General features: G+C 40.9%; 2 protein-coding genes across 3 annotated transcripts; both read left to right on the forward strand.

The window, feature by feature from the left end:
* Window positions 1–526: 526 nt before the first annotated feature.
* LOC117270344 (uncharacterized) lies at window positions 527–9744 on the forward strand. Of its 2 annotated transcripts, none has more exons than XM_078173974.1 (7): window positions 527–4188; window positions 4414–4737; window positions 4877–5155; window positions 5287–5349; window positions 7962–8066; window positions 8157–8185; window positions 8406–9744. In XM_078173974.1, exons 1-7 carry the CDS (start codon window positions 4128–4130, stop codon window positions 8487–8489), a joined length of 945 nt encoding a protein of 314 aa, XP_078030100.1. In that variant the 5' UTR covers window positions 527–4127; the 3' UTR covers window positions 8490–9744. The 2 variants fall into 2 exon arrangements, with proteins under 2 accessions (XP_078030100.1, XP_078030101.1); XM_078173975.1 differs by having other exon boundaries at window positions 528–4188; window positions 4877–5143; window positions 8406–9743.
* A 3045-nt stretch (window positions 9745–12789) lies between these two features.
* LOC144466592 (uncharacterized) lies at window positions 12790–26964 on the forward strand. Its single transcript, XM_078174141.1, has 14 exons — window positions 12790–12908; window positions 13137–13469; window positions 13598–13876; window positions 14008–14100; window positions 16651–16755; window positions 16846–16874; window positions 17164–17181; window positions 21621–21801; window positions 21938–22189; window positions 22338–22361; window positions 22599–22679; window positions 22778–22806; window positions 23257–23325; window positions 23521–26964. Exons 1-14 carry the CDS (start codon window positions 12848–12850, stop codon window positions 23593–23595), a joined length of 1629 nt encoding a protein of 542 aa, XP_078030267.1. The 5' UTR covers window positions 12790–12847; the 3' UTR covers window positions 23596–26964.
* Window positions 26965–27384: the final 420 nt, after the last annotated feature.

Genomic DNA, 27384 nt, shown 5'->3' on the forward strand with positions numbered 1-27384 from the left:
CTGTTACTTGCACAAACTGGCTGTGTACCTAACACAGAGTCCAGCTGAGGCTGATGGGAATGACAGTAGTTTTGCAGGTATTTGATATCAGCCAAGTAAAATCTTTGGCCTGAGGGTGGTGCTAGATGAAAGCTTAAAGGATCGTGAAAGTTATTACAGTTCATCCTGAGAGGAACATGCAAGTCCGAGTTCATCGAATGCTGGGGAGAGGGGAATAGTCAGTTCTTCACTCGCCGAGGGGGAGGAGGAGAGCAGGCCAAGGTCCACTTTTGCAGCACGTTGGCAGCTCCTGTAGTTGTCCTTTGTTGTCACATGTGAACTGTTACTTGATGGCTGACTTCAGACTGCTGCCATTCACAAGGCCGGCATCACTCCTCGGCCTTTCTGGAGGTGCAACCCAGCCTTAAGGCTGGAGGTGCAACCCAGCCTTAAGGCTGCGGCATGTCGGGGAGACCCATGCCTGTGGATTAGAAGCATACGGAGAATGAGAGCGAGAGCAGTATTTGCAGCCTGCAGCTTAAATACCCCAGGGAGTGAAGCACCTGAATCACACCTGTCCTCAATGTCTCAATGTCTCGGGACCACGAATGTCAGTTCAAAATTTCAAGTTAATCTAATAATTGTTGATATATTTCAGGCTGTAGCAAAGTCATGGACTGACAATAAATCATATATATAATAAACACAGTTACTCCCAACTTGTCAAATACCAATGATTTTTTGGCGTCAGTTACTGACATAAGGAGGCACCCTTTAGCAGTGGTATGACACGCACAGGGCAGAGGCATTCTTTGATGCTTCAAGCGACTGCTGTAGTAAAAAGAGCGAGAAAGTCTGCATAGGTTTGGTGAGAAGGAAGGGACAAACTCCCTACCTCAGCTAGATTCCTGTTTGTAACAGTGTAGTGTGCTTTTGTTGTCTAAACTTAAAGCAACACAATGTAGGATTGCGCTTTTTACCTCATGGGGTCCCCCTACAGACGAAAGACGGTATTGTCTGTTACAGCTTTCGCAGAAATCTTTCTGCGCGTGCATGTGTTGACAAGCCAACCATACCGGTGAACTTCCTGAAGCTGGCCCGTGTAATGCGCAATCATCATGTCATCAGAACAGGTAAAGTAGCCTTATAGGTTGCCCAGGTCAGGCATCCCTCCTCCTCTTCCAGCTCTCGCCAGCGTGTGAAAGCAGGGCCAATATTAATCCTAGTTCGAGCTCTTGTTTTATTCCTCTGCCGTTTTCTTTTCTTTGTCTCCTCGGACAACACCTTCACCTTCTTCCTTTTCTTTGTCGCTTCAGCCATGACAACCACTTTGTTCACCTTGGTTTGGCTACGCTACTCTAAAGAGAGGAGGGGGATATGATGTATGCCGTAAAGCAGCCAAATTTCATAGTCCTTTTTGTGTCTGTGTGCACCGCATAGTGCCGGTGCAAGCGAAACAGACGCTCTCAAGCAATGACGAAGGTGTCATCCAACCTATGAGTTGATGTACCATCACAAGGATCTTGGATATATATTTTGAGACCTCAAGAACTATATTGTGTTGTTTAAGTGTAATTTAGAAAGAGTCAGTAATGAACAGAAACTGGAAATTTCCTGTGAAAACACAAGGTAATTTTTAAAAGACACAGCGCAGGTATCATAAAGTAGTGACGCACCTGCTCTGGGGCATACAAACTGATGGTGATGATGTTGTGCGTTATAGTGTAGACCACTGACCAAGCATTGGTATTTGACAAGTTGGGAGTGAGAATGTGTTGTTATAGTTCGAGACCAGTGTTGGGGACTAACTAGTTACACATAATGTAGTTACATAATTATTATTTATTGTAAATGTGTCACAGTTACTGAGGAAAAAATATGTAAGTAAATTACAGTTACTGTTTCTTTGCGTCTTTTCACTGTGTAGTAACGCCTTCTTTTGGCATATTTCTAGACATCTGGACTCAGCAAAGTCGTGTCCACATCCCGACAGGTTCCATCAGTTTGGCAGCATATACTTAAATGTTGAACGTTGTTTTCAATTGGTCCTCATGTTTAAAAATCACAGTGCGTCTTGTCTGCCAATCAAACCAAAGTGAACTGCTCTAAGCAACTTGAGTCTGCCATGTCTGCAACCATGTCATCGGATAATAAGAACGTCTCTCAGTGCTAGAAATTAGGGATAGACCGATATGGATTTTTTAGGGCCGATGCCGATACCGATTTTTTTCCATCACCCTTAGCCGATGACTGATTATGGACTGCCGATTTTCCTGAGCCGATATTTGGGGCCGATACTGCTTTTGCTCCCTCAGTTTACATAAAAAAAAAATGACACAATGATAACAAATATTACAGGTCTCAAGTTTAAAATAAGAAACATTTACTGAACAGTAAAAAATACTAAAACAAGATGGAAAGTTGAGGTAGAACAGGTAGAATGTTATTATTATTATTATTATTATTATTATTATTATAATACATTCAAATAAAAAAAAGAGTTCAGTGCTCTTAAATCTTCCAGTAATGTCTTTATAAAATAAACAAATATTTAAGCTGAAGCATAAATAAAACAACAACTACTGTACACAGTAGGATTCAACAGCTTTGTTCAACTTAACCACATACTTTCAAATGAAAAAAAGTGCCAGGGAAAAATAAATCCGCGAACCCACGCGCGTATCGGCCGATGCCGATACAAGTAAAAAACTCAAATATCAGCCCGATGTATCGGCCGGCCGATGTATCGGTCTATCCTTACTAGAAATTCAACAGTATTTACTGCTGAAATCAGAAGAGAGCTCTCACATTACTGTACAATATAAAGCTTGTTTACCAGCGGTGGAAATGCTGTCAAAATCGACATTCTATATGTATGTTGCCCACTTTAAAACATTGTTTAGAAAAGTTATCAATAAGTAATCCGATGTGATTAGTTATATGAAGTAATTAACATAGCTGCATAACTAAAGTGTGAAATGTGAGGTGGCCTCAGAGGGAACACAAAAGGGAAACTGCAGGTCTAAAAAAAATGCAACACTAACTTTTAGTGCTAATTTAAACAGAATAAGGAACTGACAGCTCACTTACTGGCACATCCACATGTCATCATGTTGAGGCTTTTTACAGCCAACAGGTATCCGACTGGTGCGCCACTGACATCAGGAGTGAAATCCTGGTGGGTGAGGAGTTTGACTCTTCACCTCCTCACCATAAATCCTGTCTGTTTTCTAACAAACATCATCTAAAGAAAACAAGTTGAATTATTGCAAAAGATGTTTGTTAACCGACAGCTGTTACACATTAGACTTCCTCCGTCATCTTCTTCTTCTTAGGAGGCGAAAAACATCAATGTCACAAATGCATCATGTGAGTGTATTTAGCAAAATCTCCTGAGCACCTCTCAGTCCACATGTTTAATCCAGTTTCACAGGATCTTTACGAGGCTGCAGTGACCTCTGACCTCTTTAATGTTGATTTCTTCTAATATTGCCGCTGATCAGGGAATAGGGGATCATTTAGTTGCAGTTGCATTCACTATAAGTTACTGTTGATGGCTGTTTCGAAATTTCCAGAGAGAAAAGGTGGCATGCTCCACCTATAAGAAAAAAAACAGAATATGAGTAAGTGACTTCGTCTTAGCCACAGCTGATACTGCTTCCCTACATAAGAAGCACCAGTTAAGAGACTTGGACAGAAACTACAGCGGAAGTACATCAAACACACACAGCTGCCATTTTGTGGATGAGCACGAATGTGACATCTCCTGTGACAAACTGTATTATTTCAGAACAACAAGAACAGATTGGACAGTACATGTGTGCAAAATGCTCTTCCCTGCAGTTATTTAACATCTATCAGACACTAACTATTAATGTGATCAGCCTTTGTGTTCAAACGTCCAGAGCTCTGCTGCTGTTGTTACCAACATTCTCATCAAAACTCTTCAGTTCTCATAAAAAAAAATTAAAAAAGCAAGTCAAAATTTCTTATAACTAAGACAGAAGCTTATCTTTGCTGTTTGCAGCAGCTTCAGTAACATTATATTGCCACATGAGGAAGTGACCATAAATGATTCCTATTGCTTTCCTGTGAAAGATGCACCAGTTTAGAGCGTGAGAACAGCAGAGATACACAGAAGCAGCACGATGGCTGAATTCAGATGGATTAAAACAAATTTATTTTTCATCCTGGTGCTTCAGTTTACAGGTAAGGATACATATATCATCTGTAAATAACAGAAATATTCTTTTAAAAAAGCTGATTTATTAATATCATTAATGTTCCTTTCTTACTAAACCTTCGTTTAATCAACACAGCCAAGTAGTTGGTTTGATTTCCAGCCAGGTGAATGGGGACTTTAGTGAACTCTTGACTTTAATAGTCATGTTTTTAATTCTCTCTATTCCTTATGTTTCTCTCTCATATTATCAGCAGCAGCAACTGGACAGCAGCCCTTCTTAACTGTCAGAGCTGGAGATGATGTCACTTTGTCTTGTGAAAATAAGGCAGATGATCAGGTTAACTGTGACGGTACTACATGGCTCTTCCGTCAACAACTAAGCTCACAAACAGAGCTGGTTAATCGTGGGCAGCTTGTTGAAAACGCTAAATCAGACAGACTGAATATTACAGAGAAATGTTCTCTGGTTATGAAGAAGGTCACAGATGAGGATGCTGGTTATTACATCTGCATACAGGACCACAAATCAGAGCAACAAAGTTTTTTCCGTGGGTATGAAATGTCTGTTCTTAGAAGTGAGTATTTCCAACATGTTTTCAGCTCAAACTGTCTTGTTAGAACAATATACTGAAACATTACAATAATTATGATTACAGTGATGAAGTTCATTTTACTCTTGTCGTCTGTCTCTCACAATATCTCCATCTTCACCAGTGACTGAACAGAAGGACACTGATGAGGTGACATTAACCTGCTCTGTGTGGACAGATGAACAATGTACACACACAGTGAAGTGGCTGTTTCAGGGTCAAGATGTGGATAAAGACAACAAGGACATAAAGACATCACAGTCTCTCTGCTATGCCTCTGTGACCTTTCTGACTTCTGTCTACATTTACACATCAAGCTGTAAGTTTTTTACATGTGCAGTGACTCATGGTGACAAAGTGCTGGAGTTTCCCTTCAGATCTCAATCCTCAGGTGAGAAACCAGGTGAGAACATGTTGAGCTGTTTAAAGTCACTTCAAACTGATGAGAATAATCACCTCAAATATTTGTTTATTTTATGGATTTGAAGTTTTAATATTACATCACAACAGTTTGAGTTGTGTTCATCTGTTCAGGTGAGGACACAACAACAGCAACAACAGAATCAGCAACAACAACTGAAAACAACACAACAGCAGGTAACAATAGGAGATTTTTTTCACTAGAATACTGCAAGTTGTCACTGATAAACATTGGAAGCAAGGCTGAGCTGCTTTCCTGGGGAACTATGCCATAGATGTATAATACGACCTGGATACAGCATTGGAGGCGGGTCCTCATTCATTCCTATGAAAGTCGCTCACGTGGTGCATGAAGTCAAAATAGTCAACTGCCATATAGGTCTACATAATTACCAAGATGATCAGCATGGCTTCTGCACTCTGTGGCCCATAAAGCAGGTACCAACTTCCGGTTTAGTGCTCCATTAACTTGAATGGGGACAAAATTATTCAGGCTCGCAGCGTTTCTAGATTTTCCAAATGTTATTGGACCCACAAATCCTGATAGTGAAATGAATCATTTCGGGAGGGCTGTGATGCTCGGAAAAAAATCCGCTGATTTACAGAAGTCTCTTTTGCCATGTAAATCTAAGGAAAAAATACTTTTTTGGCCATGGGGCATCACATAACGGTGTAACTGCACTGTTTGGCCACTATGAAAATTGGCTTCAAGCAGGATCAGGTACATCACAGATATGAAGGCCAATTGCTGTTTATCAAAGGAAACACATTACGACGGGCAACAGACTTCACATAACACCAACTAAGAAAATAGAAACCTCCAGTGCAGAGCAGTCTTGGCATAGAGCAGAGTTAGCATCAGCATAGTCAAACATTTTGAAAGCAAACATGGTAGATGTGCAGTTTTTGGATGTAAACTTGGAGTTTCCTTCCACTAGCTACAAAAAAGAAACAAACATTGTAGCAGATATTATTTTAACACTGACACGATGTCAGTCACTGCCAGTTAGCCTGCAAGCTAACAAGCTAACAAACAACACCAGTAAAAGATGCTAACTACACTTAACATTCTGATATGGTTCATATATGTTGCCAGTTTTGGGGCACAACAGATTCCTCATCTGAACATGTATGCTTCAATCTTTGTTGTTTCCTGTAACGCTAATGTTAGCTATCTTGAGGCAGCATGCTCTTTCACCAGTAATACTAGCACTAGTCTCACCACCAGACAATCCAAGATCTCCGCCTTCTGATAGTCTGGGGACACTCCTTTCTTAAGTGTGTTTAACACACCGGAGAAAATGGCCGGCAACAAAGCAACGCCTCTTGCATTTTTTAAAAGGACACACCCTCCCGGAAATGTGCGCTCCCCCTTTTCTCGTCCGAGCTTGAAAATGTATGCCGAGAGATTTAACTCCATTTTATCAAACGTGTGCTCAGTCCACAAGATTGTGGAAATGAAGGACTTACAGTGACTTTGTTTAAAACTTTTAAAGCAGTTGGATTATGTTTACAAGCACAAGAGTTCAGCGAGCCACCTAAGGACTGCCCTGCAGATTTACTATTGGTTCTGCAACGTAGGGAGTTTTTTTAAACTCTGAAATTGTTTCCGCCCATCTAAACACAAAATCAGGGAGAAAGTCATCAGTCTTTAGTTAAGCAAAGTGTCTAAAGACTGACTTGTGAGTCTATGCTAGCACGAGCAGCGCTGGAGAAAGCAGAAAGCAGATAGCCTAAAGCGAAAGATAACTTAACCATAAGCAAATTTCTCAATGAGGGAGACAGAATAGATCTGCTCCCAGCCCCTTTTCAGATTTTATGTTGGAAGACCATGTTCAACAAAATATTAGTATTAGTAGTCAATAATAAAACATGTCTGGAGAGGGATATTTTTTGTTTGTAAAAGTAGTTGCAGAATGTTTTTTTTACTGGATGCTGCTTTTGAGCCAAAAGTTTGATTTAATTTAAACTATCAAATGAATGTTTAAACTCTGTTGACTGTCACAGGTATGCTAATTCTCTTTAGCAACGGGGTTTTGAGCAGAACAGACAGGGGCAGCCAAAATGCTGTTTGTAACACATGAAACACACGCGGTTTTTGTTAATCTTTTATTTAAATAATTTTTCTTTTAATTGATTTTCACAGCACAGAAATGTCCTCTTGAATTTTTGGCTAGTACCTGTGAGATTTAGGGAGATAAAGTGGTGTCTAGCAGTAAGGATTGCAGATTGCAACCAGCTGAATCTTCTCCCTGTGAGAATTCCGTCAGTGTTCTTGGTTCTGGAGGGTTTTACCAGGAGCCAAATTATCCACAGAGGTCTCCTCCTCTCCAAAACAAACCCGGTGATTAAAACTGCTAAAAACACTGAATAAAGTAATTGTCACATTTCCGATACTCTCATATCAGGTGGGCTGCTAACTATGGTGGCTGACGTTGACGTCTGTTTGGTTTGTCCTTTCTGGGCTACTGTAGAAACATGGAGGTGCAACATGGTGATCTCTGTAGACATGAACCTGCTGCCTATGTAGATATAAAGGCTCATTCTAAGGTAACAAAAATACATTGGTTCTTATCTTCAGGTAATTATACACTAGAGAAAATTTACTTATAATAAATTCCACTTCTACCAATATATCCTCCTAAATCCAACTGGACCTTTAAATGCACGTTGGGCAGTCCATAGCAATTTGGGGATGCATCGGCATAGCCTACATGGTCGCAGCAATTGTGAATTTGTGCTCGTTTGCTGATAACTTTCCTCTCTGACTTTATTCCTCTGTTGCACAGTTTGTACAGCTTATTGGTCTGCTCTGGACTACATCATGTTGGTGATGCGTGTGGCTGAACTCCTCCTTATAACTGTGATTACTGTTCATCTCTTCAGAGCTCCAGGTGAGAAAATTCACACCAACATTTGTTCAGACTGATGAACACAAACTGTAAGTTTAGAGCTGACATGTTCCTCCGTGCCTTATTTTCCAGGGAACCAGAGACCACCTGATGACAACACTGTGAGTTGGGAATAAAAACTGAAGTGAAGTGATGTGTGAAATGAAAAATGTCTATGAAGGATCAGGGACTGTCAGTCAGTGTAAATGATGTTAAGATGCTGGTGGAGACTGTTCATGTTGCGGTAACGTCTCACTGTTAAAAAGTCCACGGACTGCTCCAGTTTCAAATTCAACATTTATTTATTTCAGTCTAACTCAAGTGCTTATTTGTTTTCCACAGGTGAATTGTAATGCAAATGGACAAGACGTCACAGTGAACTATGAAAACGTCACAGTGCCTTCTGTTTCTGTCACACTCCCCTGATCAACACCCTCCACACCAACATCAACTGAGAACTGTTAAACATGTCTTTGCAGCATTATTTTATGCTGAAAACATAAATCCTAATATCATTTGAGGTCTCAGATGACGTGTTGTTTAATGTACTGATGTGGAGAAAAAAAGTTGATGTTGTGTTAAACCAGTTCTCACTTGCAGCCAGATATTAAAGCATTAATTTTATCTCATTTTAAGAATGTTGCTGTACATTTAAGGACGTTTTGTTTTTTCCTGTATCAGTTCTGAAATAACACAACTTCAGACGACTTTCTCAGGGCGTCATCCATTTGATTTTAGGTCTGCATTTTTCTGATTGCCTTTTCAATTTGTGAATAGCTCATCATGACTTTACTTTATGTGTAGAATAACTCATTTAATCCATGTTTATATGGCAATGTTGCTTTGGAGTCCACTGTGTGTGTGCTTGTCTTGCAGAGTAAGTTTTTCTTCATTATAATTGATTAAATGATCTGCTGATAATAAATGATTGTTTTTTTTATGTGTTGCAATGGATTCATGTTTTGTGTCTTTAACGGTAAAAGATGGATATCTGTGTTAACTTTGGAGAAACAAAAACAATCAGTGATCCCACCCTTCGTTATAATCGCATTTCTTTATTCCCTTTAAGTTTATTGTTGTTAATTCTGTATTGATTCTCTATATGCAGTCAAAACTTTGAAGAGCCTTTTATATTTGACCCTTGTGTTCTTACCCAGGTACGTACAGCAAAGGTAGAGAGTAAAAAAAATTTAAATGAAGTAGTGTTACATCTATTTTTTTAACATAGATGATTTTTTTTCTTTCTTTTACAGATACTTACAGGATAATGTCCAGGATTAATTGCTGCCAGTAGTTTTTGTCCAGAAGTGTGTGTAGTAGCCTCAATGAACCAGCACAATGTAAAAAGCAAAAGTAATAACTCAACTTTCATGTCTTATTTTAAAATAAAAGATTTCTCCATTATGAATTTGCTGTCAGGCATGTATTTTTTTATTTTTCTTTTTTTTTTCTGTAAATAACCTATTCCTGTTTGATATGCAATAATTTGAACTTTTGCATCTCTGCTCATCTCTGCTCAAATTTCACAACTATTTGTTTTGCCTGGGCAAAACATGTTTTCTCCTGTGTCTTCAATCCTGCCATCCTCAAACCGTCCACTAGATGTCCTCAGACTTCCTTGCCAGTCTTGGTCACCTGGCATCCCCTCTCACCTACACACCTGTTCCCACTTTCCTCATCAGCCCTGCAGTACATACACCACACCCTTTTCCTCCAGTCAGTAGGCAGCTTGTCATAGATGCGATGTTGGTCATGCCTTGTTTTCAAGCCTCTGTTACTCTGTAATGTGAATCCTGTAACCTGGAATCTGTCTCTGCCTGTCTGCATCTTTTCCCTGCTTCATTGTGGTTTGCCAGTGGATTCACAGTCACACAGATTTGCTCCCCTCACCACACCAGCAAGCCTTTGCACCTTCACTTTACTTCACCTTAGAGATAGGGTGAGGAGCTCGGACATCCAGAGGGAGCTCGGAGTAGAGCCGCTGCTCCTTCATGTCGAAAGGGGTCAGTTGGGGTGGCTCGGGCAGCTGATCAGGATCCTCCTGGGCACCTCTCGCTGGAGGTGTTCCGGGCACGTCCAATTGGTAGGAGGCTCCGGGGCAGACCCAGAACATGCTGGAGGGACTACATATCTCGTCTGGCCTGGGAACGCCTTGGGGTCCCTCAGGAGAAGCTGGAAAGTGTTGCTGGGGAGAGGAATGTCTGGGGTGCTTTGCTTGGCCTCCTGCCCCCGTGACCGGCCCTGGATAAGCGGATGAAAATGGATGGATGGATAGATGGAACTTTTCCCGTCTGCCTCGACAGTCTGCATTTCAGTTCTCTGTCCTCTGCTGACTGAGCTCACCCCATGACTCATCCCTCATATGAGTAAATTATGTCACTATTAGGAGTCATTAAATGGCCACATAAGTAAAAATCCAAAATTGTTTGGACATGTTCATCATTAGATGAGGACTTTTAATGATGAAGTCACATACACAGTTCTGGGATGTTCTATACTAATTGTCATTATTATCTATCAGTGAACAATGCTGGGGTTTCGATGACCCCGAACCATCCAAGGATGAAATTGCTTTCAACAGCACCAGAGTTGTCATTTTTGTAGTGATAACAGTCGTGAATCAGAGTGGGTAACACAATTGTTTTAAAGCAGAACCAGAAAGGACTCATCTGAAAGATCACAGGGGGAATCAAAGCCTCAGGTGGATTACACTTTATCAGGTAATTTAGCTCATTATACACAACTGCTGTGGTGTAGTCTGTCCAAAAACACATCAGTGGCTCATGTCCTTAAAGTGCACTGAATCACAGCTTCCTCTTTTGCTGCCACCTCTATTTTTGGAAAATCTGAGTCACACTTATGAGTCCTAAAACTTCTAATAACTTCCTAAAAAGGGTCAGATAGCTCTCAGTCTTTAAGGTTTCTGTAAAGGACAGTGTCATTTGTACTAATTATAGAAAGAGTGAGACAAGTCCTATGTTAGTTTCAGTTAACTGCTTAGCCTTCTAAGGTAACCATTTTTATATTAGTGCAAATTATCTTACAGTGAAATTGTAAGCATGTCATTCAACAAATATGGACAAATTTGAAACTGTTATTGTCAGCAAGTTACATTTTTTACAAAATAAATCATTAATAATTTAAAGTTAAACTAGTCCATACCCATTGGTAGCTTTGTCACCTTCTACCTATGCCAATCCTCAATGCCTGTGTGCAGTTTCACATAGACTGACCACGTCAGTGAGCAGAAAAACGTGGGACAGACAGAATGACTGACTGACGGAATGACACACTGACAGTTTCCGTGATTACGTACAGCATACCATACCATGACTTAGTCATACCAAAAATTAAAAAAAAACAAAACATTGGGCCACAGGGGGAGCCACAGTGATTGGTCCCATTTTAGCCATTTTTAAGCCATTTTTTTTCTGTTGTTATAGCGCCACCTAGTTGCCAATTAGAGTTAAATTTCTCCAGTCACCTTGAGGCGTCCTGTTCTACATATCTACCAAGTTTAGTAAAAATCGATATGGCGGTTAGGCCGAGATAAGAAATTAGCTCTCTAGCGCCCCCATTTTGTTTGATGGGGTCAATAATGGAGGGGTCCCCTCAGATTATGTGAGGTCATATGCCTACAAAGTTGCGTGATGATTGGTGAAACCCTTCAGATGTTATACACCTTTATGTGATGAGCCACGCCCTCCGCAATATCCATTGCCTTATAGAAGCTCAGTTTTAGTAAGTTTTCCAACTTTTGCCAAGAGGGAACTTTAGATATTGGTCCCTAGATTATGTTCACCCGGTTTCATGCAGATCGGTCAAACTTCCTAGGAAGAGATCGATTTTTTAAGTCTTTTTCAAAAAATTCAAAATGGCAGAAAATCTATATACCAGAAGTTATGGGTTCTTGATGCAAATTTGTTCCTCATGAGGAGAGGCATCTCTGTGCAAAGTTTCATGTCTCTACGACATACGGGGCATGAGATATGCCCATTCAAAGTTTGCAATTTCAATCGGTTGCTATAGCGCCCCCCTTTGGCCAAATGATATTGCTTCATTTGCATCCTTCCATGACCCTCTTCCACTGTGCCAAATTTCACATGGATTGACCAAGTCAGTGAGGAGAAAAACGTGGAACAGACACACAGACAGAGTTTTTGTCATTATAGAGTAAGATAAAGCATTACTAACATCCCCTCCAGTGCTGTAGTGGAGGGTACACTGTACACAAGTATATGGACTATACCCACCCCTTTTTCTGTCTGTTGACAGTATACCCACCTATCAGCCAAAAAGTCATTGGACTATATAGAAGCGTATACCCACCTCCTTCTCAGTAACATGCCTAGAAGTAGCCTACACCCACCTCATTAACTACAACTACTGATCCCCTCGGATTTTCTCCTTCGCTTTCCTCCACAGGCTTACTAATAGGGCCGCTGTGATCTGACTCCTGACCTCTTTACTGTTGGTTCCTTCTAAGGCTGCTGATGATTGTTGTTGCTGATGGATACAGTTTATTGTAGTGTAAATCAATGTGAATATAGTAAACTGTCTGAAATGTAAACTGTCTTTGGCAGGAAGACTAAAAAAATAATGATAGGCTGAGTAACCAGGAACATGAATTTAGCAACATACAAAAGTTGTTCTAAAAAAAGGTCACAATGAGGAAGTGACACAATACTCAACACAGCAGGTAGTTTCTCCATTTGTCTTTCACACACATCAGCTCAGAGACTCTGACAGTTCACAGCTGAGAGGGGACAGGAAAAAAACTCAGGATGGCTGAATGCAGATGGATTAAAATGTCTTTAATTCTGATACTGCTTCTTCAGTTAACAGGTAAGAACACATGCAACAAATGTATTGACAACAAACATTTAAAAAAAATATAAATTATTATCATCAGTATCACTTTCTTATCTAAAGACAGTCTGGTCTGTTTGTTTTCCAGCGAGGTGAATAGTGAGTTTAGTGAACAATCTTTTGTTGTATCTAAAATGATCTTCACTCTGACATTGGTACTGATTTGTTATTTATCTTTATATGTCTCTCTCATTTTCTTAACAGCAATAACTGAACAGGGTTTCCTCTCCTTCACTGCCAGAGTTGGAGATGACGTCACTTTGTCTTGTGAAAATGCGATGGACAGTCAGGATAACTGTGACAGTGTTACATGGCTCTTCACTGATTCAAGAAGCAAAGCAACAGTGGTGGTTGTTAGTGGTGGGCAGATCAGTGAAAATGCCAAAGCTAAATCAGACAGACTGAGTGTTACAGCAAACTGTTCTCTGGTTATAAAGAAGGTCACACGTGAGGATGTTGGACGTTACACCTGCAGACAGTTTGATGAATCAGGACAACAAGGTCAAGATGCTGTGGTTGAACTGTCTGTTGTTACCAGTGAGTATTTCCATCATAATGTTTTCAGCTCAAACTGTCTTGTTAGAACAATATACTGAAACATTACAATAATTATGATTACAGTGATGAAGTTCATTTTAATCTCACAATATCTCCATCTTCACCAGTGACTGAACATGAGTACACTGATGAGGTGACGTTACACTGCTCTGTGAGGACATATGAACGATGTACACACACAGTGAAGTGGCTGTTTCACGGTCAAGATGCCACTCAAAACCACCAAATTATAAAGACATCACAGTCTCTCTGCTCTGCCTCTGTGACCTTTCTGACTTCTCTCTACATTTACACATCAAGATATAAGTTATTTACATGTGAAGTGACTGATGGTGACAGAGTGCAGGTGTTTCCCTTCAGATCTCAATCCTCAGGTGAGAAACCAGGTGAGAACATGTTGAGCTGTTTAAAGTCACTTCAAACTGATGAGAATAATCACCTCAAATATTTGTTTATTTTATGGATTTGAAGTTTTAATATTACATCACAACAGTTTGAGTTGTGTTCATCTGTTCAGGTGAGGACACAACAACAGCAACCACAGAATCAGCAACAACAACTGAAAACAACACAACAGCAGGTGCCAATGATCCTTCACCAAAACCACAAGGTAGTGACTCTGTATCTACATTTCTCTGACACTCGGTTGTGGGTGAAGATTTTTTCTTATTCAGTCAGATCTCAGTCTGACCACTAGATTCACAGTCAGCAAAGACATGCAGCCAAAATAACTTTTAGATACTGACAGACATGTTTTGTCTCTTTTTTGTGCAGTTTGGGGTTTTCTGGTTTGTGTTGCATCAAGGTTGAATGTTTTGAAATGCTGTTAACAAATCAATGTTTTGAAATGTTCCTTACATCCATACACCCCCAAAGACAGAAGCAAACACACCTGTTTGAAAGTGAAAAAATAGTTTGAAGATTTTTCTTTCTGTTACAGTAACTTGTCCTTCATTCGTACTCGTACTCGTTGTCCTCCGCTTATCCGGGTCCAGGTCGTGGGGGCAGCAGCCTCAGCAAAGAAGCCCAGACAGTCCTCTCCCCCAGCCACTTCCGTCAGCTCTTCCGCGGGAACCCCGAGGCGTTCCCAGGCCAGCCGGGCGATGTAGTCCCTCCAGCGTGTTCTGGGGCGGCCCCGAGGTCTCCTCCCGGTTGGACATACCTGAAACACCTCCCAAGGGAGGCGTCCGGAAGGCATCCTTACCAGATGCCTGAACCACCTCAACTGGCTCCTCTCGATGTGGAGGAGCAGCGGCTCTACTCCGAGTCCCTCCCGGATGTCCGAGCTCCTCACCCTATCCCTAAGGCTGAGCCCAGCCACCCTGCAGAGGAAACTCATTTCGGCCGCTTGTACTCGCGATCTCATTCTTTCGGTCACTACCCAGAGCTCGTGACCATATGTGAGGGTTGGAACGTAGATCGACCGGTAAATTGAGAGCTTCGCTTTCTGGCTAAGCTCCCTCTTCACCACAACGGACCGGTTAAGCGCCTGCATCACTGCTGACGCCGCCCCAATCCGTCTGTCAATCTCCCGCTCCATCCTACCCTCACTCGTGAACAAGATCCCGAGATACTTAAACTCCTCCACCTGAGGAAGGACCTCCCCCCTGACCTGGAGTGGGCAATCCACCCTTTTCCGGCTGAGGACCATGGCCTCAGACTTGGAGGTGCTGATTCTCATCCCAGCCGCTTCACACTCGGCTGCGAACCGCCCCAGCGAGAGCTGGAGGTCACTGTTCGATGGAGCTAGGAGGACCACGTCATCCGCAAAAAGCAGGGACGAGATCCTCCCATCACCGAACCTGACACCCTCCACCCCTCGGCTGTGCCTTGAAATTCTGTCCATAAAAGTTATGAACAGAACCGGTGACAAAGGGCAGCCCTGGTGGACTCCAACCCTCACCGGGAACAGGTCCGACTTACTGCCAGCCACACGAACCAGACTCATGCTCCTTCGGTACAGGGACTGGATGGCCCTTAGCAAGGGGCCACCAACCCCATACTCCCGGAGCACCCTCCACAGGATGCCCCTGGGGACACGGTCGTAAGCCTTCTCCAAATCCACAAAACACATGTGGACTGGTTGGGCAAACTCCCATGCCCCCTCCAGCACCCTGGCGAGGGTAAAGAGCTGGTCCACGGTTCCGCGCCCGGGACAAAAACCACATTGCTCCTCCTCAATCTGAGGTTCAACTATCGACCAGACCCTCTTCTCCAGCACCCTGGAGTAGACCTTACCGGGTAGGCTGAGGAGTGTGATCCCCCTGTAGTTGGAACACACCCTCTGGTCCTCTTTCTTGAAAATGGGGACCACCACCCCGGTCTGCCACTCCAGAGGCACTGACCCCGATGTCCACGCAATGTTGCAGAGGCGTGTCAGCCAGGACAGCCCTACAACATCCAGAGCCTTGAGATATCCAGGACGAATCTCATCCACCCCCGGGGCTCCGCCGCCTCGGAGTTGTTTCGCTACCTCAGCAACTTCTGCCCCAGAAATTGGACGACCCGCCCCCGAGACCCCCGTCTCTGTTTCCTCCTTCATTTTTTTATTGGTAATAAAAAATACAAAAGAGATGTTTCAAAGTTTTAACACCATATTCTAAATATCCATTACTAGTTTTTTTGATGAGCTTCCATCCACTTCTCAACTGTGATATGTGGTTAAAAGCCCAGGGAAGAACTAGTAAGTGGGCCTTGAGTTAACCATATTTGTTTGTTTTGTCATTATTGGATGCACCTTTTGAACAAATTTCAACCTGATGAGGACACAAGGTGAAAATTAAGGGGCTCACCAAAGTTATCAATTCACCCAGAGGGGAACATAAATGTCTGAAGTTCATGGCAAACCTTTGTTGAGACATTTTACTAAAACCCAAAAATCAAAAATCAACCTGCTGGTGGCACCAGAGGATCACCAAAGCATGGCTTTATGCATGACTGATGTGTTGCCAATAACTTTTTAGCTCTTTTATTTTAAAACAATATAATGTAAATATTTTTTTTGTAGTATTTTCTCATTGTCTTTTTTCTATTCTGCTTATATTTCTTGACTTTTACTGTTTGTCGTTATGCACAAATACACCAAAGCAAATTCCTGATGTGAAACATGGCAATAAACTAGATTCTGATTCTTCTCTGACATTATTTTTCTGTTGCACAGTTTGTACAGCTTATTGGTCTGCTCTGGACTACATCATGTTGGTGATGCGTGTGGCTGAACTCCTCCTTATAACTGTGATTACTGTTCATCTCATCAGAGCTTCAGGTGAGAAAATTCACACCAACATTTGTTCAGACTGATGAACACAAACTGTAAGTTTAGAGCTGACATGTTCCTCTGTGCTTTATTTTCCAGGGAACCAGAGACCACCTGATGACAACACTGTGAGTAAAAAGCTGTAAAAACTGTTGTCATTTTAAGCTGCAAGTCGTACTACTGTGACACAGGACTGTGAATGTCTCACAGTTTTAAACTCAGTAAGAAGCCCAACAATGCAGCCAGCCAAGTAAAAAGCAGATAACACAGTAACTGATGGTGCATTCAGGTTCTTCAAACTCAACTGTGGACCGTTCAAACATCAACATTCAGCTGGGAGATGTGGGAATTATCATAACAAAATGATGGACTGATCAGGTTCAAAGTTCAATATTCATTTGTTCCATTGTTTCACAGGTGCATCATGACGGCACAGTAAAATATGAAAGCAATGGAGACCCTTCTGTTTCTGCCAGATTCCACTGATCAACAACTTCTACAGTGACATCAACTCACTAGAGGAATGAGTCCACTGCTAGACATGTCTTCACAGCATTATTTTACATCAAAACATGATTAATAATTTCATCTGGAAGTCTTACATGAGGTCTGGTTAATGAGGCCAAATATTAAAGCCTTGATTTTTTTATGCCTCCACCCCGGCAAAAGCCGTAGCCAGAGACATTATGTTTTCGGGTTGTAAGTCCGTCCATCCCATTCTCATGAATTCATTATCTCAAGAATGCCTTAAAGGGAATTTCTTCACATTTAGCACAACCATCCCCTTGGACTCAACAATGAACAGATTAGATTTTGGTAGTCATAGGTCAAAGGTCATTTTTCCATTTTATTTGAATGCTGAGGAGCACCTTGAGGGAATTCTTCAAATTTCAAATTTGACATAAACGTCCACTTGGACTAAAGAAAAAACTGATTAGAATTTGGTGGTCAAAGGTCAAGGTCACTGTGACCTCAATAAACATGTTTTTGGCCATAACACAAGAATTCTTACACTAATTATGACATAATTTCACACAAATGTCTAATAGGATATAATGATGAAGTGATGACATTTTATATCCAATAGGTCAAAGGTCAACTTCCCTGTGACATCGTAATATTATGCATTAAAAAAAAACGTTTTTGGCCATTACTCAACATTTCACCTGAGGAGCAGAAAGGGAGACAGTTGTTCAGATACTGAGTTGACACTAATGTTGGGTGCCCACCTTTAAACTGTGCTGATTCTGTGCTGCTGGGGGGAAGATATGTGAAGCATTCAGCATTCTTTTCACAGATACGGTTGTAAACTGTGCAAGAAATTTGACTGGGACATGTTGGTATACATCCACAGGGCAGTATGTCTAGTTTCTAATTTCAAGAAGCTTGCTGTACATTTAGGTAGGGAAACTTTCTAAGGGCAATATCCATTTGAATTTCATGAGTAGTTTATCGTGACCTCACTTTGATGTGGGTTTGCTATGAATGAGCTTTGGTTCTTAATGGAGTCAGTAACTGTTATCTTAATTATAACTGATAATACAATCTGCTGAAAATAGATAGTGAACTCTTGCTTATGTGGATACATGTTATGTGTCATGTCTATGACAATTAAAGGTGAAAATTCAAATTGACTTTGGAAGGACAAAAGTCAGTTTATGATCCCACCTTCTGTTAACAGTGGCATTTTGGAAGCGTTTTGGCTTTGTTAATGTGATAAATGTTTAACAGACACAGTAACTTCATATTTGATTTGAATGCTGTTTCAGTCAACATTTAAATCACACTTTCTAAGATGGAAATTTAAGACAAAACCGTGAGTAATAAAATAAATGAGTAGTGGCTTGGGTACTCTTTCTGTAGAAGAAACGTTAAAGGACAATCACAGGTCTGAAAATGTTGAAACAGCAACTTTGTGCAGCTTTCAACAGATTGAATAACCACATACACCTTCACTTTTAGAATCAATCGTTTAAGCGACTTAAGATGGGCACAATGAAAACAACAAATCATCCTCAGATAATGCATGCAAGGACGCAGTACACCCATACTCATTCCACCACATGAGCTCTGGTTCTTGAACTGGTTCCACTCAAGATTCTGGGAAATGTGGTGTTATCTAACAAACCAGCCTGCGTTTCCACCAGTTTTGAGGGGGACTATTGTAATCAAGGATGCATCATCAACAGAGGGCATTGCACTATGCACAATGGCAGTAAACAGTAATAGCAAGATGGCGATTGTATTGATCACCTGCAAACTTTTGTTCTGTTATTACAGATTTTTTATCCAAAAAACAAGCATAAACTGACTATTACTGAAGACTCCATCCTCTTTTCCAACCTGTAGATTATGACACGCCACTGATGTCATCATAGTTTGCACTTGAGGTCAAGGAAAACTTGGAACCAACCTTTTAGGTCCTGAACTCATTTATTTTCGGTCAAAATGCTCACATTTAGATGTGCAAACTAGAATGGAAAATGGTGGTGGGAAAAGGGGGTACCAGTCAAACCATCCATTTCCAGAGATTTACACAAGGATAGAACATTTACCAGTTTCCTCCACCTTAAACTTTATGTTCCAAGAAATCTACCAAAAGAAATTTGAAGCTATAAAACCCAGCGCTCCTCTAGTAGTGAACCCTCCCTCTGCTGCAAAATACAAATTAAGAAAGCAACCAAAATGACTTTCAATCAGTGAAGCTTCTTTAAGAGGTGCTCATGGTGGATGTGTCTCGAGTATGGTGTGTAACTGTAAAGGGAGGTTTCAATAACTGCTACTGGGGAATATTTGGGTCACTAATATTCCCCAACTGTCAGAGTGGATCATACAATAATGTATTAAAACACAAGTTAAAGCAGTTAAAAAAAAACAAGTAAAAAAAAAAGAGTCCAAGTCCATGGACAATGTCACCAAGCCCTGGTTCCTGTGTTAACAAGGGTCCATGCAGGGCCTAGCCTAGGAAAGAACAGTCCATTCCCAGCTTCACGCTGTAGTCCCTCCTCGTCCAGAGGCTTCTTCAACTGGTGGAATCAGAGGATGGTATAAATCAGCAGATTTATCAATCTCAGTGCATCTAGAGTTCATAAAAAAGATAGAATTAAGCTATAAAAGCTATATAGGAGGAGTCAAAATAATTCCTTCAACACTGCAAATTAAATGACATACACATGCACCCTGTGAAAGCTTAGAGAGCTCCCACCTACAAATAGTGCCGCCACCAGGACTAACCACACATACATCCTCTGACACATACATCACCATGTGACAGATATACATGACCACCCACAGTAATGTAATATAAATGTAAATACATCTCAGACAGTGTTAAAGGTCCCCTATTGTGAAAAGTCAGATTTCCACGTCTTTTTTAAAAATAAAGCAGGTGCTATATAAATACTGTGAAGGTATCAAAACACTTAGTCCTCAGAGTAATGCACATAGTTTGTGTTCAGAAACTGTAAACAAGCCGTCAGGATTTCTGTGAATTTGTGATGTCACAAGCATACTACATAGACTGTTTGAAACATGAACATTTGAAATGGCTGCTTTTGTATTTCTTATTGTAATGTTTTGCAATGTATGTGACATCAGCTGACAGGAAGCAGACACTGACCCAAGCTGTTGCCTAACAATGTGATACCAGCGAAACGATCTATAAAGATAGAAAAACGGAACAGAGGGTGAACACATGTATACGCAGGCAGACGGTATGAGAAAAATAATGTGTTTTTTGAACATTAAAGCCTGTAAACATCCTCTGGTAGAAATGTATGTACCTGAATATGAGCATAATAAGGGATCTTGCAGTGACTGTAAACTTGCCTCTTCAGTGAGTACACAGCTAAGCGTGAGAAACTACAGCGGAAGTACATCAAACACACACAGCTGCCACTTTTCTAGGTGTGGATGAGCACGAATGTGACATCTCCTGTGACAAACTTTATTACTTCAGAACAACAAGAACAGATCGGACAGTACATGTGTGCAAAATGCTCTTCCCTGCAGTTATTTAACATTTATCAGACAGTAATTATTAATGTGATCACCCTTTGTGTTTGAACTTCCAGAGCTCTGCTGCTGTTGTTACCAACATTCTCATCAAAACACCTTCAGTTCTCATTAAAAAAAATAATTAAAAAGCAAGCCAAAATGTCTTATAACCACTAAGACAGACAGAAGCTTATCTTTGCTGTTTGCAGCAGCTTCAGTAACATTATATTGCCACATGAGGAAGTGACTCTTTAACCACAACTGATTTCTACTGCTTTCCTGTGAAAGACGCACCAGTTTAGAGTGTGAGAACAGCAGAGAAAACATATAAGAGGCATGATGGCTAAATTCAGATGGATTAAAACATCTTTGCTTCTGATACTAGTGCTTCAGTTCACAGGTAAGGATTCACCTCCGTTTAACAAATGCATTTGTTTTCCTTCATTTTCAAGTTAAGCTCTCTGTTAGGTGTGGCTCCGCTGCATCTCTCTGCTCAGACAACATGTTCATGCCAGTCCTCATGACTGTATGTTCTGTAATTATTTGGACATGATATTCATATCTATTCTGTGGATCTACTACTCTATTTCATACACAATGGACCCAGCCTTTCACCTCCCTCGGCAGCCTTACATTGCAAACACAAGTGCAGTTCACTGTATGCTGCTGAATAATCTATGGCACTTTTTTAAAGCTGTGCTTTTACACGCATGCCTTAAAATGTAATTAAGTACTCTGATTTTAGTTTATTTTCCATATTTTTCTCTTATTTTCTCAACAGCAGCACTTCGACAGTACACCTCCTTCATTGTCAGAGTTGGAGATGAGGTCACTTTGCCTTGTAGCGATGTGAGAGAGGATCAGGATGAACGCGGACAAAAGACTTACCAGAAGACCTGTTTTTATTTGGAAAGATAAATGAAAACACAAAATCAGACAGACTGAGTGTTACAGCAAACTGCTCTCTGGTTATAAAGAAGGTCACAGCTGAGGATGCTGGTCAATACATCTGCCAACACCAGTCAGTAATAAATCAGGTTTATCTGTCTGTTGTTGACAGTGAGTATTTCCATCATAATGTTTTCAGCTCAAACTGTCTTGTTAGAACAATATACTGAAACATTACAATAATTATGATTACAGTGATGAAGTTCATTTTACTCTTGTCTTCTCACAATATCTCCATCTTCACCAGTGACTGAACATAACGACACTGATGAGGTGACGTTAACCTGCTCTGTGTCACCAGAGTGTGTACACACAGTGAAGTGGCTGTATGTGGATAAAGATAACAAAGATATGATGATGTCACCGTCTGACTGCTCAGCCAGTGTGACGACTTCTCTTTCTGAGTCAAAGCATCATGAGTTTTTCAAGTGTGAAGTCACTGATGATTTCAGTGGAAATACTAAGCAGTTCATCTATCAGGACTCAGACGAGAAAACAGGTGAGAATCTGATGAGCTGACGTGAAAAATAACAACACCTTTATTTTATAAATATGAAGTGTTAAGATGATGTCACTCTTTTTCATTTAGTAACTGCAGATGGTAAACATAAGATATTTTCTTTCTTTTTTTTGTTATCTTATTTCAGGGGAGGATGAAAAAACATCTACAAGTAAGCCAACAACAACAGCAACTAAACCACCAGCAACAACAACAGCAACTAAACCATCAGCAACAGTTACAGACAATACAAATCAACAGACAATAATACTCTAGCTCAAGGACAAGGACAATAATATTTATATGTTTCAAAACTCACGTACCATTCTCTCCTCTTGTAGCTCCTGTAGATGTTTTTTAAAAAAGGAAGCTGCAGCTAAAAGTTGTTAAGATAAGTTTCTCTTTCCAGGTTGGTGGTGGTTCATTATTTTGCCCGTGGTTTTAGCAGTGTTGTTTGTTGTGGTGCTCATCAGATGGAAGAGAAGTAAAGGTGAGAGCGTTCACTGATGATCTAAATGTTCTGATAAACATGCATTCTCACCGTGAAGCTAAATTTGACTCCCATCTTTTGTCTGTCTATCTTTTTAGGAAACAAAACGCAAGTGGACACAAACACTGTGAGTGTTAAAATGAATCACATTTTATACATTTGACTGCTGACTGGCTGTTATCAGGCCATTATATGAAACTTTCTGCCAGAAAGAGCTAGCATGTGCCTTCATCCCATCTGCGAAAAGGTCTAAGGAGAGAGGGGGCGTAGTGGTGGTGCACAAACACAGGATTTTCCCCCAGCAGACCGAGGTTGGGATCCCATGTGAAGCCAATATTTAAGCCAACCACACTTTTTTTCCTAAACCTTACCACATCATTTTGGTGCCTAAACCAAAGAAGAGTGAAAGAAAACCTACAGAATAGGTTACAACCATTGAATGGGCTGATAACAGCACTCTATGAAAAAAATAAGGACTAGACCAGAATAGAAAAAAGTTGATTAGAATATAACCAGAATAGTCAATCTGTACATATCCATGTTACTGAGCAGTCATTATGTTGTGTTCATTGTGTAGGCTGATCCTGAGGATGGTGTTTCTTACACCTCTGTCAGTTTCACCAAGACGACCAACAGCAAAGCCCAGGTAAGCTATCTGACTGGTTACACTGTGTCCAAACTGGATGCGAGTATCAGACTGTCGCACTGCATGGGGCGTCTGACAGAAGTTCAGCTCAAAACGGCGCCCTGCCTTGCATTGTGTCACTTGTGGGCAGTTAGGACATTAGATCTCATTGTGATTCTGTGTCAATTTGTCATGCTGTCCCCCTTTTATTCCCAGGTTCAAGGAAATGTTGGTGACGATGAAGGTGATGCAGTGACCTACAGCACCGTGAAAGCTTCCTTTTCTGCTTGAACCTTCGTTGATTTCAGCATCTTCTACGCCACCGCCAGCCAACCAAACATAAATCTGACACACAGTTCTCCAGGCTGCATGTAGGCAAACGAGCATGCCTTGAAACAGTAGATGAATCTTGCAGGTCCACTAGATATGCTGTTACCCATCATAGCTTTTTTTGCAAAGGTTTGCAGAAACATTCGCGTGTATCTTCAGAAAATAATAATATAGTAGTAACAGTACATTACACATCCCTTCAATGTGGCTTTCTAGCTTAGCATGTTGTTAGCTGATGGTGCTAGCTGGTTATGTTGTAGGCAGACGTTTGTCCGTTGGTTGCTTTGTTGCTTGCGAAGGTGAAGAAGCTGAGGAAGTTTGTTTGGTTTAAAGGGTCAAGCAGCCTGCTACCAATGAATGCAACTTGCTAGGTAGCTTAACGTGGTGTTAGCTGGTGATACAGGACAGATATGTAGCCTGATTCAGAGGGCACAGTGTGAAGGTACAGGTAAAAGGGGATGGGGTGGTTCTGTTGTGCTCTCTCAGTGTTGTGAGTCCATCTCAATTATACATCAGTTATTTAGATGGACTAAGGAGACTTGCCTGCACCCTTACACTCACGCAAGTTCATGTTGAAACCATGCTCCTCTTTGTTCTCTACAAGATCTTCCTCAGGGTCCTGTACATAGAAAGCTGGAGACCTCCTTTGTGCCCTGCAGTGCAGGATTTTTGTCTTGCAGCTGAGTATTTTTGCCTGAGTGTGCACAGTTGCTCCCTCTTCTGTAGAAATGTGAAGAGACATCATTTATAGCCATGCAAGGAAAAGTTTCTAATATCAGAGAAGTTGCTAAATAGTGAGTATTGGTAAGATTAGTGGAACCAATTAAACAGTGACTGTGACTGGCAGTCAGATGAAACTCCGTATTAAGCCAGTTAGACCAGCCATTGCCACCTAGCTTAGGTAGATGCAGTGTAGATATAAGGTCATCTCAAGTCTGCTTGTGTGAGAGCAGAATTTAAAGGCAACTTAAAGATAAGTTGGATCAATAATAATAGATGATATCTTTAAATATTCTTATTGTCATTTTTTCTATTTTCTTGGCTGTTTCAGTATTTTGTCTTTCTTTGATTGTTGTTATGCACCAAAATACAAAATATAAGGCAAACTCCTTGTATGTGGAACCATAGTTGCCACTCTCATGCATTCGCCATGAGAGTCACGCAATTGGTTGATTTCCCACGGTCTTATGCCACACCTCCCATTTCTCACTCGAAAAAAACCTTACCTACAATGACCAATGATGCTCTCCTGGTAGTAAGAAGGGGAAGAAGAAATATTTCAAGTCTTGCATTTCTGACCTCCAGGTATGTTGGCATGTGTGTGTGTTGTGTAGGCTGACCAAACGCCCTCTTTTGCCCGGACATGTCCACTTTTCACGTCCCGTCCGGGGTTTTTTTTATAAACTGATGATAATGTCAGGTTTTCCGTGTGTTTGTGTTTGTGTGTGTGTGTTAGAGTGCGGCACGGGCCGCATATTTCTGTCCGAACCCGAACCGAGCCCGACATTATTTAATGACCAAAGCACTGAGTTTGTGTCACACAGTGGTTACAGGCTATTTAACAGGCCGGGCATGCGCCGTGGGTGCTCAGTGGAGAGGGAGACCTCCGTGTTTGAGACGGGAGCGGGAGGCGGGAGGTCCGACGCTTCCAGCGAGAGAAGAGGGAGAAATAAAACAAAATAAGATAAAATAGGAAAAACCTGTCTCCCTCTTTTATTTTATTTTCAGCGTTTAATCAAGGCGGAGGCGGGCGGCGGGAGGTCCGAGACTTCCAGCAAGGGGAGAGGTAGAAACAAACAGCCAGTGTGTGTCTGTGTGTGTTATGTTCAGGTGTTGTCACGTAAATAACAGTGCCCAAGCAATAAACTGGACAGACAATAGGATTTTATTTATTTTTACGCTACATTTTCACTGAAAGCTGACCGAATCTGACCTGAGCCCGAATACAATTTATAGCTACATTTCTGACCAAACCCGGCCCGACCCGTCGGGTACTGTTGGGCTCGGATCGCCACACTCTAGTGTGTGTATGTGTCCCCTGTCTATAGAGGCCTATCTGAATTTCTGTCTTTGAGAGATATTATTTTGTAATATAACTGAATCTTCTATCCATACATATAGATTTTAAATATATTAAAATTATAAGGCATCTTTGAGTAAACTGCGAGTATCATTTAAGTAGGCTATGTCGTGGCTGGGCCGAGTGTCCTCTTTATTGAAAATCAAAATATGGTCACCCTAGTGCTGTGAAGTAGTTAGTGCTGAGCTTTTAAATCTTATATCTAGGGGCATGGGTAGCGTAGTGCATAGTGGCCCATATACAGAGTCTTGTTGCAACAGTCATGGGTTTGATTCCGACCTGCAACCATTTTGTGTATGTCATCCTCCCATTCTCTCTTTCCCCATTTCACTCTGTCCTATCCATTAAAGGTGAAAAAGCCTAAAAAAAAATAACCTAAAAAAAACAACAACTTTACATTTAGTTTCTTATATGTGTTGTGAGAGCATGTAATGGCATGTGGAGAGTTTTGTAAATGTCAAAAATGCTAAATTAGCAGCAAAGAGTACTTTATGTTAGCGGCTAAATTAAGATAGTAGCCTATTGCTGTAGCAGCCATCCTTTCAAGCAGCTGGGCAGAGATAGAGATAGGCGAAAAATTCCGCTGTCATAAATTTTGGGCGCTAACTGAGCATATGCTCATTGATGGACATATTTAGCAGAATTGAGCCATTGTTTGTTTATGTGATTGAAATTATGTGATTGGAATTGCACTTACGAGTTCATGTGGTAGTCACCACACTAAAATGGTGTAAAACAAGGCAAATTAGAAACATGATTCATGACAGTTGCAAGAGACAAATTTATATTAATATTGACACAGCATTTATTTTTTAATATAAATTTATGTCCGTGTAATAGGCCACATTATGTTAAATGAGGGTTTTGTGGTTACCTGTTGTATTTGGTAAAAAAAAGAAAAATAAAGTATTAAAACATTATTGTCTGTAATATTAATAGGTAATGATTAATAGGTATTAATGTGTAGGCCTAAACGACAAAACTGTGGTTGGCCCTGCTGAATCTCACTCCAAGGTTTTGAAAAGTTGGCAGCCCTGTGGAACCCTACATGGCAATAAACCTGATTCGGATTTCTTTTAAACAAAGATGACTTTTCTTTATTTTATGTTTATTTTTATAATTTCCAGACTAATTGCTGTTAGTACTTGTTGTCCAAAAGTGTTTGTAGTAAGAAAAGACAATGTAAAAAGTACAAGTAATAACTAAACATTCGTGTCCTGTTTAAAAATAAATGAGTTTTCCACAATAAACTTGCTGCATCTCTGTTCAATTTGTTGTGAACGTCCTGGTATAAAAGTGTCCAAAGAAAGAAAGTAGGATGTAAGGTAAGACTTTCTATGAAAACCACATAATGCATCATGAGGGCATTCATAGTAAGTTAGGATACATTCATAATGTTCTATTACCCCTTTTTAACAGTCATGGGCTGGCTTGGCTTGGCTTGGCTTGGCTTGGCTTGGTTTGGTTTGGTTTGGGCTGTCAGCCCAGCACAACAGGGATTTGCATTTCCATTACAGCAGGGCTACCTTCTTGAAGGTGTGTCTTAAACTGATGATGGCTTGTCTAAAGCCCAGTTCACATTACACGATTTTCACCCCGATTTTGCGTCACAGAGACTATCATAGTCTTTTGAGTGTTCATACCTGGCGACGTGTGTTTCTGTCATCGGG

This window comes from Epinephelus lanceolatus, chromosome 13 (assembly GCF_041903045.1).
Source record: "Epinephelus lanceolatus isolate andai-2023 chromosome 13, ASM4190304v1, whole genome shotgun sequence".
Classification (NCBI taxonomy): domain Eukaryota; kingdom Metazoa; phylum Chordata; class Actinopteri; order Perciformes; family Serranidae; genus Epinephelus; species Epinephelus lanceolatus.

Coding starts and splice junctions, on each gene's coding strand:
- LOC144466592 (XM_078174141.1), top strand. CDS start 12,848: ATGGCTGAATGCAGATGGATTAAAATGTCTTTAATTCTGATACTGCTT. Junction 16,756..16,845: donor TCATCTCATCAGAGCTTCAG/GTGAGAAAATTC, acceptor TTTATTTTCCAG/GGAACCAGAGACCACCTGAT. Junction 23,326..23,520: donor CGACCAACAGCAAAGCCCAG/GTAAGCTATCTG, acceptor TTTTATTCCCAG/GTTCAAGGAAATGTTGGTGA.
- LOC117270344 (XM_078173974.1), top strand. CDS start 4,128: ATGGCTGAATTCAGATGGATTAAAACAAATTTATTTTTCATCCTGGTG. Junction 4,189..4,413: donor CCTGGTGCTTCAGTTTACAG/GTAAGGATACAT, acceptor TCATATTATCAG/CAGCAGCAACTGGACAGCAG. Junction 8,067..8,156: donor TCATCTCTTCAGAGCTCCAG/GTGAGAAAATTC, acceptor CTTATTTTCCAG/GGAACCAGAGACCACCTGAT.